At 45.9% G+C, this 16,927-nt stretch overlaps 1 protein-coding gene across 1 annotated transcript in view; it reads left to right on the top strand.

The window, feature by feature from the left end:
- Nucleotides 1-16,927, top strand: part of ANO7 (anoctamin 7) — a 65,115-nt gene that overhangs the window by 2,648 nt on the left and 45,540 nt on the right. The window contains exons 2-4 of the mRNA XM_031957479.1: nucleotides 5,192-5,347; nucleotides 6,324-6,396; nucleotides 14,515-14,666. Coding sequence (XP_031813339.1) covers nucleotides 5,234-5,347; nucleotides 6,324-6,396; nucleotides 14,515-14,666 — 339 coding nt within the window. The 5' untranslated portion in view covers nucleotides 5,192-5,233. The remainder of the gene's footprint in view (nucleotides 1-5,191; nucleotides 5,348-6,323; nucleotides 6,397-14,514; nucleotides 14,667-16,927) is intronic.

Here is a 16,927-nt window from a genome sequence, read left to right as displayed (position 1 = left end):
GAGGACGCCTGGCAAACCCTGCTCTCATTTAGCTCCATATATAAATATATAAATCTCAAGACTTCAAGGACCAGAATTTCCTCTGCTGGCGAGTCCTTTCCCAGGGACAAAAAGCATGCCCTCCCTGACTAAGGGGCTTTTTGGTGCCTGAGGCTCAGAGGGAGCTCCCAGGCTCTCCCAACAAGCCTGAGAAGGGAGACTTGACAGGCTCCCCCACCTCCTGCAGACTTCCTGCCCAGCCCTCTAACTACCAGGGCACTCTGGATCCAGCACCCAAATTATCCCCTCATCTGAGGAAACGAACACGGGTCATTCGGACTACAGTCTGCACGGAGGGATTGTAAACCTGGGTAGAGACACAGACTCGGGAGTCCAAGAGCTGGGCCTGCTGCTGCTAATTCTGACTCAGGGGCCGCGGGGCCACAGCTGACGGCAAGGCTTTGGGGCAGCCACTCTGCCATCCCCGGGACCTTGGGAGATCCTGAAGGTGCTCGGCCCCAGGCCAGTCCAGGGGAGGCAGGGAAGCCGGCAGTGGGGAGCAGAGCTCTTGACCCCCCGGGTAAGCCCCAAGCCTGAGGTTTCTTCCCTTCCTGTGTCCATTCCTGCCCTGCAGCACTCCTGGGGGTGGGGGATAGATTGTAAAGTCCCAGCCATTCATTGCTCCAGCCAGGGCTTCTGCATCTCGGAGGAGGGCAGCCTCCACATCGGTGGGAAGGCTGAGAGCCTCGGTTTGGAGGAGGCGGTTGGTCCAGTCTACTAGGGGATTCTAAATGGAGGAGAGGCAATGAACTGGGGCGGGGGGGGTTGCCTTCTCATGGGCCCCGCAGGGCTCTGGGGAAAAATAATTGTCCTCATTCTATCCAATTCAACTTAACACAGATCACTTACCCAGTGGGTGAGACAATCTAAAATGTCGCTAAAATTGGGGACAAGTAGCCCAGGATTCGGGAGCAAGAATTATCTCTAGACTCAAAGGGTCCTGATCAGCCTTCAGTCGAGGCTCCTGTGGATCTAAGGAACATTCCCTGGGCTGAGTGCGGACATTTCTTCTCTGGTCCTTTTTCTTTTTCTTCTTATCTGCCAACAGAAGAGCAGAGGAGATTGGGGGAAGAGAGGAGAGGGAGTATCTGGAGCCTAAACCAAAAGAGAAGCATTTCTCATTAAATACTCTTCTCTGAAAAACAAATGAGACCTTTCAATCGTATTAAACATATCTTTGCCTTCTTAGACCTTAGACCCTTTAAGGATTTCTGATGTCCCCGGCATGGGCAAGTCCTTCGTTGGTGCAGATCGCAAGCCCTCTAAAACTTGTTTTTTTTTAGCATGCTCCAGTCTGTATTCAGATAATATCAGTTCTTCACCGAAGGCAGATTCATCATTAGTCTTTTGGGATTGTCTTGAAGAACAGCTAAGTCATTCACAGGACTTCATGGTACAATATTGCTATCATTGGGTACAACATCCTCCTAGTTGTACTCAATTCACTTCGCATCACTTCCTGTAAGTCTTTCCAGGTCTTTCTGAAATCATCCTGCTCGTCATTTCTTATAAAACAATAAAATTCCACGATCATATATCACATCTTATTTAACCATTTCCTAACTGATGGACATCCCTTCGATTTCCAATTCCTTGCCACCACAAAATGGGCTGCTATAAATATTTTTATACATGTAGATCCTTTTCCTCTTTCTTTGACCTCTTTCTTCTCTTGCTGTGAAGAGACTGTGAAGTCGCTGCTTCTCAGAGTATCCTCCCAGCTATCCTCAGTCCTGGTATGCCCTCGCTCCAACTTACGGCCTGAGCAGCTTTTTCTGATCATTGTCTTTGCCTCCAATCACACCCTGCCCTCAACTCAACTCAACAAACTGTTGCCACAAATGTTGTGGACTGTTTCCTGGCCCCTAGGGGCTTACTTCTCCAAAGAGAGACTACCCTATGACAAGTTACAAAATCCATCTCTGATTTAACTGTAAACCTTACAGCTAGCACACCACTCTGTATACTTCTGCAGTATTCCCCCACTCCACCCCCACGAGAATGTAAACTCCTCAAGAGCAAGATCCTCTTCTCTTTTTGTCCTCTTGCCTTGCCCCTTGGATGATTGACAGATATTTATTGAATTAACAACTTTCACTTTTGTTCTTGTTGTTGAGTGTGGCCCTATGTGGGACTTTTTGGGAAAAGATACTGAAGTGGTTTGCCATTTCCTTTTATAGCTCATTTTACAGATGAGAAAACTGAAGAAAACAGGGTTAAATGGCTTGCTCAGAGTCACATAACCCCTCAAGACCTCCTGACTCCAGAACTGGTGCTCTGCCCACTAGGCCACCTACAACTTCACAAATAAATGAGATTTGGAGGGCAGGAGAAAGGGGAAAGAGAGCAGAGCTCCCAGATCTTGCTAGGCAAATAGCCACAGAGGAGACACTGAATTCAGTTTTAAAGACAAATCCATGTAAATGGATCCAGATTTTGAAATTCAAATAACAAGAGAGGAGACAGAACGTTTCATTTCAAGATGCTAAAACTTAAGGCCCAAGGAATTTTTCATCCTGGGATAGATTGTGCTCTGAGGCCTACAAGAGAATTGTCGATGCTTTCTCATCCCCTTTTGACTGCTCCACAGGCGGTTTTCTCCCTTGTCCTCTCACCTGGCCAATTGCAGTTTGAGAATTCGCCACTGCAATCAACTTTTTTTTACTGAAGGAGAAAAGAGTTAGTGACCAAAAGTCCCTGGTTCCATTCTAAATTCCTTTCCCAGTTTATTTGACTCAATCTCCAAGAGTTTCAACTTTCCAATTTGTCAAATGAACTAATATATCGCTACCCTCTCTTGGTTCTTCTCCGACTTAACCTTTTCTTTCTCCTTTGTTCTGTCCTGGGTCCTCTTTTCTCCTCCTGTGCAACTTCATTGAGTGATCTTAATAACTTCCATAGATTTAGTTGCCATCTCTACGCTAATGATTGTCAAATCCTCTTTTGTCTTGATTCTTTCCTAGTCCTTAGTCGTTGAATGGGTGTTGCCTTAGACAAACTGAGACCTGGGAAAGAGCTTCATTTAGAAAGGTTAAGTTCACCCATGACATCCTGGGCCACTGCCAGCCAGTCTCCTAGACTTTTGTCCTGCAGAGGAACTTTGCTGACTCTGGAGGAGAGAATGAGGCTGATGACTTTCCGAAGTTCTGCCTCACTTGAATCTAGTTCAGTTGTAAATGAAGTCATCATTCCATGATAACATGGGTCCCCTTCAAGAACAAAGGACAAACCACAACAGGAAGTCCGGGAGACATCTTAAACTTAACCTGTCCGAAATGGAACTCAATATCATTGCCCCCAGACCCTCCCCTGTCTTGCCTTCTCGATTACTCTAGAGCGCACCCTATCCTCCCAGTCCCCCAGGCTCACAATCTAGAAGTCATTCTCAACGTCTCTCTCACCCCCATATATGATCTCTTGCCAAGGACTGTCTGTTTCACCTTTGAAGCATCTCTTATCAATTCCACCTCTGCAGCATCTCTTGTCAGTTTCACTTCTGCAGCATCTCTCATTGATTTTATTTCTGCATCATTTCTTGTTGATTTCACTTCTGCAGCATCTCTTGTCAGTTTCACCTCTGCAGCATGTGTTGTCAATTCCACCTCTGCAGCATCTCTTATCAGTTTCACTTCTGCAGCATCTCTCGTTGATTTTATTTCTGCATCATTTCTTGTTGATTTCACTTCTGCAGCATCTCTTGTCAGTTTCACCTCTGCAGCATGTGTTGTCAATTCCACCTCTGCAGCATCTCTTTCTTGTCAGTTTCACCTCTGCAGCATCTCTTGTCGGTTTCACCTCTGCACCATTTCTTGTCAATTTCTTCTCAGCAGCTTCTGACAATGTTTCCTTCTCTCCTCCAACACTGCTCCCTCTGATGCCGACTCCCATCACCTCATGTCTGAACTATCGCAAGAACTGCAGGTGGGTCTGTCTGCCTCCATTCTCTCTCCATCTCCTACTTAGCTGCCAAAATTATCTTCTTAAAGTGCAAATCTGACCCTGTCATGACCCTAGGCAATAAATTTCATATCTCCCCATCACTTGCAAGATCAAAGATAAGATTCTTTGCTTTTTAACTTAGTCCCCTTCTAGTTTTCCAGGCTTCTCACATCTTACTCACCTCTGCAAGTTCTTTGATCCTGTAACACAGGCCTCGGGGCTGTTTCATGAACAAGATAGTCATCTCTTGGCTCCCAGCATTTTCTCTGGCTCTCCTCCCTATCGGAATGTTCTTCCTCCCACTCACCTTTTGGTTTCTTGGAATTCTTCAAGTCCTGCCTTAAATCCCATGTAGATGACATGGAGTCAGCAAGGGGGTGCCAGAGGGCCTGGCCCAGAGTCAGGAAGACCCGAGTTCAAATCTTGCCTGAGCCTCTTGCTAGCGGTATGGCTTTGGGCAAGTCACTTAATTCTATTGGCCTCAGTTACTTCATCTGTAAAATAATCCGGAGAAGGAAATGGCAAATCATTCCAATACTTTTGCCAAGGAAACACTACATGGAATCACTGAGAACTGGACACAACTGGAAAACAATTGAATAACAAACTGTCTAACTAGTAGCCATCCTGCCTCTGATTGAAAGCCTCTAGGAAAGCCCGAACATCCAAGTTTTATAATTCAAATCTCTGGACTCTTCCCTCTGCCCCATCTCTCCTCCTCAATCAGGCACTGAGGTCAATTGATCCAGCCTTCCCATCAGCTATCATATTAGCCTATTCTTTCTACTTCTGGCCACGCTAGTTCAGGATCTCACCAAGAGTCTCTTAATTGTCTCCCTGCTTCCAGTGTCTTTCCCACCAAACCCACACTTCACACCAATGCCAAGGTAAATGTCCCTCTCTACAGCTTGGACTGTGCTACTCACCTGCTCAAAGACCACCTGTTGCTCCCTGTTGCTTAGAACAGTGGCTCTCAAAGTGTGACTTTTGGTCCCTGTAGGTCCTCAAGACTATAGAGAAGATGCTGGCCATTAATGAATAGATAATAATGGAAATGCTAAGTAGTACTCCCTCATAGGTTAACTATGAGGAACACATGTTAGCAGTCATCACAGTTCCCTCCTTCACATCAGGAGGGCCTGGAAATCCTCCGTCCCCTCACGCAGAGCTGCCCAGAAAAGTCACGTCTCACTCTGTTGCTTCTTCATTACAGATGGAGAATTCTTTTCCCTCCTAACGGAATAAAAGAGAAAAGATGCTTGAGGAAAATCCTGGCAAAAATGATAACCCAGTTTTGATTAACATTAGCCACAGGAATGAAAAGGGAGACCATTGTGAAAGTAAGAAGGACCCTCTTAAAATCTCAAAGGTCAGTACCATCTGGGCACGGAGCAGAAAAGGGCAGGTCTGCCTGGAGCCTCCCGGGCAACCCTTCCCTTTTGGGACAATAAGCAGCATCCTGAACACAGATGTGCTAAATAAGCCCAAAGAAACAAAATAACCCCAGCCCCGCAAGAGTCCCACTCCTAAGAAACAGACAGCTCTAGGATTCATACTTACTATCATATTATACTACATACATACTTTTCAGATGCCATGCTCAAGGCCAACCTTTGTCATTTAAAAAAAATTGATCCATGTAATAACCCAGGATCTCCTAATTCTGAGCTCAGTGGATCTGGCGCAACAATCCTGGGACTACCCCAAATATCACAGTGCCTGACACATAGTACGCACTTAATAAATCTTATTGATCAATAAATTATTTCCCACCCAGAGTTTAGTTTGAGAAATCCTGGAACATGATTCATATCTATATTTCCACTAATATAAATGACAGGGTCCCCAACTTATACCGAAGCTCTTAAGATGTACAAAACATGTAAATGTGACAAATGTATTTCAAATATGTCAGTCTTTTCTTCACTTTCAGACACAGCAGATGTAAAGAAACCCATAAACAAATACAGAAAACCTTTTAAGAGACCCCAAGCAGTAAAGAGAATTCTTTTTCCTCTTCTTTGGGCTTCACTTTTTTACTAAAGTCTCCAGCATCAACCATATCCGTGTTAGAATCCCCTCAGAAGGGAACACAACTTACCGACTAGAATGGAGTTGCAGCTTCTCCAAATCTCCAATTTGATATTAGTTGAGAGGCAATGTTCTAGGTTAGCCAAGAACTCTAATTTCTCTGGCTAAAAGGCTATATTTTCAGATCCCACTAGGAAACAGAACAGCATTCAGTATGTCCCTTGTCCCCACCTTCCATTCAAAAACGATCTGAAAAAAACAGAGTCAACATGTTCCCTGTTGATGCTTGTGCTCGGTTTGTCATTTCTTTTTAGGTGACAACACACAGTCAGTCTCACTCGAGTGGCAAGAGCATCCCAAACTTCAGCACAGAGCTTGACAGGATAGGTGAGCTCCCGGGCCCGGACACCAAGGGTAACCTCACTATGTGGTAATCACCAGGATGGAAGAGAACTGGGACTTAGTTGGCACAAGGAGAAAAGGAGGAGGGAGACTTTTCTCACTTATATACAAACCCTAACTTACTATGGAAAGCTCTTTCCATTGACAGAACCAAAGGAAGAGATAAAAAAAGAAGCAAGATATTCAATCAAAGCCCCTTAGACATCTTCCCAGGCCATCATCTTCTTGCCCATCACAGGAACTGAGGCATCCTATGCCTTCTGCACACTGTAAGCTCCATGGGGGCAAGCACTGTGTTTTTTCTAAAGGATCTCCAACTTACCCAAGCGTTTAAGCTGTACAGAGCTAAAGGGCTTCCCATACAAAAGACATTTAATAATTTTTAAAATTATTATTGTTGATGAATTTGGACAAGACAGTCCAACCTGGGTGACCTTGCGGAAGCTTATGGATTGGTGAGAGAATTGGACACAGGTGTTGATGTGCTGGGAAGGCGTGGAAGGTGCTTATGGGAGGTATCACCTGGACTGAGGCTTAAAGGACTCTAAGCTTCCTAAGAAATGGAGAAGAGCAAAGTGTGTTCCAGGCCATAGCCTATATCAAGTCTCAGAGGCAGGAGGTGATGATTTTGAGGATCAGCAAGTGAGCCAGGATAGCTGGATCACAGAGAATTTAAACAGTAAAACCACATAATAATCCTGGAAAGATCAGCTCAAGCCAGATTTTGAAGGGATGGCTGCCTGTCGGGAAGGATCCCTCAGAGATTCCCGACTTATTAATTTCCTTTGTCTCTGAACTTAGGGTCAAAGGATGACAGGTTTAGAATAAGGAGGGACTTTGGAGTTCCCTCAGAAATTAAGTAACTTCCCCCAGATCACACAGGAATAGGAATCCAAGGTAGTGTTAGAACCCGGGGTCTCTGACTGCAAAGCCCGTGCTTGCTTCCTCCCCTAAAAGTTCCAGAGCTCTTACTGTGTGTTCTCTTCAGGCTTTTATCATTTCAAGCAGGTACATGTTGTCTTTCTAAATAGCTGTAAGTTCCTTATGGGCAAAGGACACTAAACCGTGGAGAGGAATGGATCCTCAACATCAGGGCTGTTATCCCCAAGGCAAGGACCCCGGTATCAGTGTCTGCCATTGGTTAAGGGAATAGCCAGAACCAAGAAGAGTATGGAGGTCAGGGATCTAGATGGAAAAGCAGGTTCTGGATCAGGTCACAATTCAAGAGCTAGAGAGCTAAAGACAGGATAGTGAATTTAAATTCAGGCAGGCAAACAAGAGGCAGGGCCTCCCTAAATAAAGATGAGGTCAAAAAATAAAAAGATCCCAAATGCAGTGAGCAGTCAAAGCTTAGAAAGTCCCAGAAGCCAGGAGACAGGAGGAGGCAATAAGGCAAAAAGCAAGCAGGTGGGCAGAACAAGCAGTCATAAAACAGCAGAACTTAGAGCAGGGGTCCTCAAACTTTTTAAATAGGGGGACAGTTCACTGTCCCTCAGACTGTGGGAGGGCCGGACTATAGTAAAAACCAAAACTTTGTTTTGTGGGCCTTTAAATAAAGAAACTTCATAGCCCTGGGGGAGAGGGGATAAACATCCTCAGATGCCGCATCTGGCCTGCTGGCTGTAGTTTGAGGACCCCTGACTTAGAGCCTTGAATCTGAAGCAACTCTCCCCACAGACAGGAAGCTTCTTTTATACTTTCTGCCATAACAAATAACAGTGACAGGGTCCTCAGGGCAGGGCCAGCTCAGAGCCTAGAGATGGGACAAAGGGAATCATTTTAGAGAGATGGTGAGTCAGCCAGCTCAGCTGGAGCTGGAGTCTGGCCAGAAGTAAAGGTGGATTCTCACATGCTAATGTTGCCTTGTATGTGAGGTGCTGAGCAGCTAGTAGACATTAAATAAATACATGTTCAATTTAATTTAATTCAAGATTAAAGGAAAATTAGTTTTATGGTGATTTAATTAGTATAGAGCAGAAAAGAAAACCTTTCTTCTTTAAGCAAATTTCCATCAAGGCCTTTCCTGACTTGACATCAGCTATTGCATTGCTCCGTTTCCAAGAGTCTTTGGTTCCTAATGGGCCATGCACAGATTTGTATCCATTTTATATGGCTGGCCTTGGCAACCATTTTAGTCAGCCCTAACTCTTACCATCCTTGCTGGTGATGGGACATCAGGAAAACTAAGAGTCTTTCTCTGTAAGTGTCTTTCTCAAATGTTTCATTCTTCATGATTTTTTTCTTTGTTTCCACATAATTTGTCAATTCAGGTCCAGTCCCAACTACCATGTTTGTCTAATTCTCAAATTCTCCATGTTTCAAAAACTGGGATTGTCCTTTTTTTTAATTTTATTTTAATTATAACTTTTTATTGACAGAACCCATGCCTGGGTAATTTTTTACAACATTATCCCTTGCATGGGATTATCTTCCTGCTGGTCTGAATAAGAGGCATAGAAGGTCTCTACTACATCAAAAAATCAGTAGTTAAGCATTTTTTCCTGTTCTTATGTTTTTTTTTTAAAAACTATATTCCCAAACTAGGTTCAGGGGAAAAAGAGAGGCAAAAAAAAAAAAACCAGTTCCTTCCCTCAAAAAACTTTTATTCCAATAGGGAAGAGTTTCATGATCTCTGCAGCCCCTGACAGTTCTCACCTTCTCTGAATCTTCAATATCTTAGCTTGAATTTGAAAAACTTGCAGTGAGAACATTACCCCAAACTTCCAATGAATTTAACATGCTATGGTATCCTCAGGATTCCATAGAAAAGTGACTTTTTTTTTAACCATGATTCTAATCTTTCTCCAGATGGAAGACAATCCTAGAATGTTTGCACTGGAATTCATCCACATGGTTTTTGGATTTATCATATTCCTCAGCCCTGTTCTCTCTTTCCTGTGGAGCTGCTAATTTCTTTGCTATTTTTTAATTAAAGTTTATTTTTATTATATTATTTTTTTATTTAGTATATTATTAATTTAAGAGTTTAATTAACTCTTGGTAAATTTTTTTTTGAATTTTTTTCTTATAACAGCTTTTTATTTTTCCCAAAAACATTCAAAGACAGTTTTCAACACTCACCTTTGTAAAACCTCACGTTCCAAATTTTTCCTCCTCTCCCTTCCTCCTCCTACCCCAAGATAGTAAGCAATCCAATATATATTAAACATTTTTAATTCAATAAATAAAATTTTTAAAGTTCTCCTTAATCCTCTGTTACCTTCAGAAGTCTTTGCGCTATCAATTATCTTTCCAAATTTTTTTAAAATAGAGGGAAATATTCAGAATGGCGGGTAACGTTGGCCACGTACATGGGTTGACATTTATGGAAGTGGTCTGTGCACACATTCATGGTAGCCTTGATGAAAATTTGAGAAAGGCACAGGCTGACTTGCAGATTCCCTTCTTCGGAGGATAACATGTTTATAGATACATGAGTGACAGGAATAGAGAGGATATGAAATCCTGCAGTGCTTGTTATTTATTGATTTTAAGACAGCATTTGACTTGGGAGTAATTTTGTGCCTTCTAGCAAACTTCCTCCCAGGTATAGTTCATGATGGTGTCTTACTACAACCCAACTACAGATTAACTGGAACTACCCTTGTTCAAAAGCCAATCAGGAAGAAACAAACGTACTTACCAAAGGCGTTTCCTGTGATCACAGAAGGAACTTGGATTTAAATCTTGACTCAGCCACTCACTTGACTTCTGTGGGCCTCAGTTTACTGATCTGTAAAACGAGAGAGGCTAGGTAACTCCTAAGGTTCCTTCTAGCTTCTGTACAGAGTCCACACTGAAAGAAAAATTATTCCCTATTGACAGAAGGTTAATGTAAGGTTTCTATTTTATTAATTCTATTGAGCCTTGGAAAAAATACAAAAATTTCCTGAGGGAAATCAGCAGTGCAAAAGAAATTGGCCCAAGCTTTTGTACAGGGAGGAAGGGATGGAAAATTTTGAGACTCTGACTTTGCAGGCGGTCAGTCCGCAGGATTAGTTCATCTTTCTGTCTTGGACAAGCCTACAAAAGTGCAGGGAGCTGGGCCCAGAACCAGGCAGGAAGTGAAGCAGGATCTGGACGGCATTTGGGGAAAATGAAGGTCCTTTTTTTGTCCTCCTGGGGCTTGGGCAGGTGGTCCTTAAGGATTTAGGTTAAAAATGGGGATAAAAATGGTACAAGATGAGATAGAGTGAGAAGTCATAGCCTGGGCCGCAGAATCCCCCCGTGCATCTATGACATAATTAGATCCCCTCCTTAACACCTTCTATGAAGCTGTCCAGCAGATGGAGCTGACCTCCCAGGCCATCCATCCCAGGGTGGACCAGCCTTGAACCTAATTCTGCCCCTCTGAAACTTCCACCGGTTTCCTCTTTGTTCTGCCACACACACACACACACACACACGCTTACCGGCTCCTGCTGCCCAGATTTGAGATTGAGAAAGTGGGAGGAGAGGGAGAATGTCTGGGATGGAAGGGGAAGAGAAGAGTGGAAGAGGAGGAGCAGGCGTGGAAAGCCTTTGAGGCCAGAATTGGCCATTCAGACTTTATTCCACAGGAAACAGGGAGTCAGCCCAAATGGTGAGACATCTTTAATCAGAAGTTACAGGCGATTACTTGGGTAGAGAAGGCCGGCCAGAGGCTGGAGGCAGGGAAGCAACTTAGGGAGCTCTGACGGTAATTTCGGAGAGCAGAAATGGCGGTTACAGAGGGAGTAGCAGAGCGATGATGGGGGATGTCGGAGGGTGTGGGAAGGAGGGGAGGCGCTTCCAGGATAACCAGCAGCACGAAAGTGAAGGAGTTTGGGGGGCAGGTATGGCCACAGTCGGGGGGGGATGACTCCCCAAAACACTTGTTGGCGTGTTAGTGCGGTGAGGGGGGACAGGAGGTGTAAGCACTCTCTGAACAGATGGGAGGCTCGGGCAATCAGGTGGAGGCACCCAAACGATCCTCACCCTGGTACTTTGACCTGCAAAGCCTCCCCGCCTCCTTTCCTGTCCATCTCTGACCTAATCGCTGCCCCACGGACACCTGGGACCCAGCGGGGCTGACCTGGACCCTCTCCTCCTTCTTCCCAGACAGGGCTGAAGGCCTGAGACCCTCGGCAGGCTGCGACAGGATGGGGCAGATTTTGTGGGGAAGGGGCTGGGGTCATAGACTGAGCCTCGGGAGCGACCTTAGAGGTCATTTGAGTCTGGCTCTCTCTGTTTGGGATCCATTGAATTTGAGGTGTAGACAGGACATACGGGCAAAGCTGTCTAGTGCGGAATTGGAAATATGGGAACAAGCCGGGGAGACGGGGAAGCTGGACAGAGGGCCAGGCCCGACTTCAGCGAGACCGGAATTCCAGTTCAGTCTCCCGCATTCACTAGCCTGTGTGATTTTGTCACTTCACCTGTGTGGGGCTCAATTTCCTCATCTGCAAAATGGGGATAATAATGCCACCTCCCAGGGTGGTTGGGAGGATGAAAGGAGATGATTGTAAAGAGCGCAGAGCCTGAGTGTTGTAGGGAGCGTAGTGATGATGGCCACGATGTCTGCCCATGGGGAGGGAAGGAGGCCCAAGAGAAAGCCCTGGGCAGGACCCATGTCTGAAGAGTAGTGCCAGGATAAAGAGGTAAAGAAAGAGGGAGGGGGTGAACAATGAAAGCTTATGTCCCACCCGGAGAACCTGTGACAGTGATGGAATAGGGAGATGGATGGGTGGATAGATGGTGGATGAGTGGCTGGGTGGGTGGACAGATGGCTGCCTACCTGTCTGCTTACATTTATAGTTAGACAGAAAAACAGATGGTTGGATAAATGAATGGATGGGTAGATGAATGAATGAGGTAGATGGATGAGTAAATGGATGAAGGAATGGATGTGTTAATTGAAGGAAGGATGGTGAGTGAATGGATTGGATAGATAACTATATAGATGAATGGATGGGTGGGTGGATGGATGAGTGGGTGGATGGATGAGTGAATAGATAGGTGGTAGATGTATGGGTGGATGGATGGATGGGTGGGTGGATAGGTAAATGAGTGATTGATTACATTGTCTCTAGTATAACTTTTTTCTAAAGAAAGCTCTGTCCCTGAGTGTAAATCCTCCCATATACTCAAGCACCCCCACCTCTCTGCCCCAGTTGATAAACCTGTTCAAGAAGACGATTTATGTTGCTCAAGAATGAGGCTCCTGTGGGAGCCAAGGGCAGGGAAGAACTAGCTGGTTCTGGGGGACATTTGCTGCAGCTTCCCCGTTGGCCACTGGAGGGAAATGCAGGTCCGGACAGAATTCTCGGCCTAGCTGAGACACACCCAGCTGGGGGTGGGGCTGGGCAGTGGTTAACTTCCCTCCCTTCCCAGGTAACCTGACCACTTACCCCAGGATGACTGTGCAGCGCCCGCCTGCCCCAGAACTCTAAACAGTAGCCCTTTGTGCTCCATTCTTTTTTTTCTGATCCAGAAGCCTTCCTATTTTAGTGCTGAATTTGGAGGCAGAAGGTCTGAGTTCAGATCCTCCTGCATTCACTATCTAGATGACCTTGAGTCTTAAACTCCCTTGACTTTGCTTCCTAACTTTCAATCCAGGCGATCAAAGGCCCCTGAGGTCCTCTCCACCCAACCTCTGAATCATGAGAGGCCCAGTTTGGGAGTTGGGAGGATTTTGTTCAAGCCCTAGCTCCGACACCTCTGGGAAAAGCCCTTAAACTGCCATGTGTCCCAGGCACCTGTTGGGGTGACAGAGGAGCTGCCAGCTGCGTTGGTGAGGGAGTTTCTAGACCGATGAATCACAGGTGCAGATTAACCAAAGGCCAAAGTCTAAAAAAAAGAAAGGGCTCACATGTCCCAGAAGCTAATAATAGACGGCATCTGGACGGCGGTTTGAGGTCTTACAGGCCGTCTCACGGGTTCCCGGTATCCTGAGAGTCGTCATCATTCTCACCATGGAAGTTAAGAACAGCAGAATAAGAACTCAGGTCCTCATGGAGAAGTCCAGCTGCTCTCCTGGCTGGAAGAAGGCGGCCAGTCAGAGCTCTCCATGCCAGAGGCTTTTCCTCTCCTTTGGTTCTTTCCAATCTGGCCTCCAGTGGACGGAGGGAAACACTACTCCTGATGCCAATGGCTCCAGAAGAGGCAATCCAGGAGGTTCGGGGGCCAGCTCGGTCTCTGACAAAAATCTCTGCTAAGGCAGTTGGGGTTAAGTGACTTGCCCAGGGTCACACAGCCAGGAAGTGTTAAGTGTCTGAGGCCAGATTTGAACCCAGGTCCTCCTGACTTCAGGGCTGGGGCTCTATCTACTGAGCCACCTAGCTGCCCCTCCTCCATTCTCTTTTGAAAAAATATTTTTAAATTGAGATTTCTTGTTTCTAATTAGTTTTTCCCCAATGTCAGTCCATTGATAACTATTAAATGTATCTCTCCCCACTCTCCTTCCCCAAGAGCCAAAGGAGGAGGAAAAGGGGAGGATCATTTAATAAAACAGAGAAATGCATCAAAACAGCCTGACATTATATGCAGTGGCTTAAGCGCTTTGCTTATCAAATTTGGAGGTGACTCACATTGGGGGAGAGAGCCGACCCTGTCTGACAATTCAGATCCGAAGATGGAGCTGAATCAGATCAGTGCCTGTAGGCAGATGCTTGAACGTGGTCTCAGAAAAAAAAGTCTTTTTTCACAAATATAAAATGGGGGAGCCTCGGCCCGAGAGCAGTATCTCAGAGGGAGCTGGGAGTCTCACTGGACTGAGCCACATTCGAGAAATCCCCAGTCTTGGGCCACGTAAGTGCTGGTTCTGTGAGCCTTTCATATGGGTTGAGCTCAGGCTTCCCCCTCTAGCAGGCTGACTTCTGCTTTTCCGTAGGACCAGGTCTGTGGAGGAACACGTTTTGTTTACTGCAGGCTTTTTTCTGGGCTGAGCTGCTGCTCCCTGGCAAAGCCATGCCATGTCGGTGAGCTCCGTGATCTCCATCTCGAGCAGAGATTCTGGACCACAGGAAACCTGTGGGTCTGAAATCCCCTCCGTGGAGCCCTTGGTGCCCAGAAGAGAAAAGGCAGACGGGGCTCTGGGGGCATTTGGGTTTGGGAGTTGAGCCCATTTTTATTTTTTTGTCCCAGACTACATCCTGGTGTGGGAAGAAGGGCCTTCGAAAAAGCAACATAAGGCCAGGACAAATCGTGAGAAATACGAGAAGAAAGACTCTGAGCATGACAAGTGGAGGCTGAATTTTTTGACTCAACTCCAGGCTACAGGGCTTCTTGTGGAACAGGTATGGGGCCCTTGTCCTGCGCCTCCCAGCCAGCTCCACTCGTCCCCGCCCGCTGGTCTGCTACCTCTCACTAGGATGGGCACCTCACCTCAGCTAGCCTGAGGAGCTGGGGCATTAATGGGCCTGTACAAGGAGAGCCCCTCAGACCCTCTGGACCATTGCCTTTCCCCTATCTTGACTTCTTATACTTGCTAAAGAAAAATTCCTAAAATAGATACTCCTAGTCACTCATCTGCTCAAGAAGTTTCAGGAGCTCCCTGTTGCCCCCTAGAAAAACATAAAAACTTCTTTAAAAATGTCTTTCTTGACTTATAAAATTTAATTTTTTTAAGACAACAAAAGTCAGTTTTCTACATCCCCGCCGCCATTTTGAAAACACAAATATCTTCATAACAAATAAGCCCAGTCAAGCAAAACTAATTACTGTACTGACTATATCCAAAAATTCTCTGCCTCTCCCACTGCCTAGGCAGGCGGTGGGCAATATGGCCTGGTAGGCAGTGGGCAGGGTGGTCAGGCAGGCAGTGGGCAGTATGGGCTGGTAGGCAGTGGGCAGGGTGGTCAGGCAGGCAGTGGGCAGTGAGACTGGGCAGGCAGTGGGCAGTGTAGCTCCTCCTGGCTTTTGGCAATCTTTCAAAGCTGTTTATCTTTATGGCTTTGTTATTATAGAAACTGGATAACATACAAATCTTTCTTTCACATTTAAAATTCTCCAAGGCCTGGTTTCAATTTCTCTTCACATTTGTTATCCTTTACACATTCCCCTTCACACCAATTCTGGCCCATTCGGCTGACTCCCTGTGCCCTGTCTGGAAGGCTCCATTTCCCACCTCCACACCTTTGTACAGACTTGCTCACCTGCCTACAAGTAGTTCCTTCCTCACCTTTGCCCGGCTCCTTTGTGAGGCTTACCTCAGCTTGGGCGCCGCCTCCTAGCAGGGGCCATTCCTCCCCCTCTCAGGTGGTCGTCTCCCCCTCCACTGACTCTGGTGTATTTGAGTCCACACCCTCACTCTCTCCTCTGCATATAAATTACACACCAGCCTGTAAGCTAGCTGGGGACAGTGGCACAGTGCTTGGCACAAGGGGTGCTTGTTGACTTGGTTTTCTCTTCCCCTCATTGTTCAGGCCAGAGCTTGTTCTTGAACAGGACAGGATGCCACGCCAAGCAAAAGGAAAGCCAGTCCAGGAATAAGACACGAGCGGCTCCATCCAAAAGTGACTGTCTCAGAGTGCTAGGGCAGGCGGGCACACACATGGGCACACACACATGGGCACACACACACAGGAATGCTCTGATTAAAGTTTCCATTGGCCAGTGGCCAAAGCAGTCACATCAACCCGACAAACAACTCCATAAAATCAGGACGCCTGCTGTCCTTAATCAGTAAATCACAGTTTATGACACTCCATTGCTAGGGAGCTAAGTGCCCGACACCCCAGTCCCTCCCCTTCATCTTCCTCCCTCCCTTCCTTCCTCCCCAGCAAACTGAGCAGAGATTGGAAGGGATTCAGCTATGCAGTACTGGACAGTCAACCTGTAAGCATTTATTAAGCACCTACTGTGTGACAGTAACTGCTAGACTCAGGCTCCAAAGGCAAAAAAAAAAAAAAAAAAACCCTCTAGTTAGCTTTCATTATATCAAGACAAACAACACCTGTAAGAAACATACCCTTACAAGTTTGCACAAAAGAAATGCAAAGTAAAAAACAAGAAGATTTTCCAGGGAAGGTCTTAGGGAAGCAGTGGAGGTCTCCTGTTGGAGGTGGAGGTGAGGAGGGAGAGCATTCCAGGCAGGGGAACAGCTCCTGCAAACGTGCAGAGGAGCAAGTATGCTATTACACAATATACTGATGGTCAACAACTAGAATCCAGTCCTTTTTTTCCCCTCTGAGACAATTGGGGTTAAGTGACTTGCCCAGAGTCACGTGGTTAGGAAGTGCTAAGTATCTGAGACCAGATTCGAACTCGGGTCCTCCTGACTTCAGGGCTGGTGCTCTATCCACTGTGCCATCTAACTGCCCCAAGAAAGCCAGTTCTTTAGGGGAATGGATTATAAAGCTGGAAAGATAAGAAAGAACCAGTTTGGGAACCTCTCCCTGGAATGGCCTCCAAATACCACCATATTTCCAAATAAGTAGTTTTAACATGGCTCAATTCCAGGTCCAAGATATGAAAAGCAATTCTCTTTGAATAACCAAAAGTCTGAGTCACTAAATCCTGAGACAAAACTATTCATTAGATGGAAGTCTACCTCCCT

This window comes from Sarcophilus harrisii, chromosome 3 (assembly GCF_902635505.1).
Source record: "Sarcophilus harrisii chromosome 3, mSarHar1.11, whole genome shotgun sequence".
Taxonomy (NCBI): Eukaryota; Metazoa; Chordata; class Mammalia; order Dasyuromorphia; family Dasyuridae; genus Sarcophilus; species Sarcophilus harrisii.
This window is presented reverse-complemented; position numbering and strand designations above follow the sequence as displayed.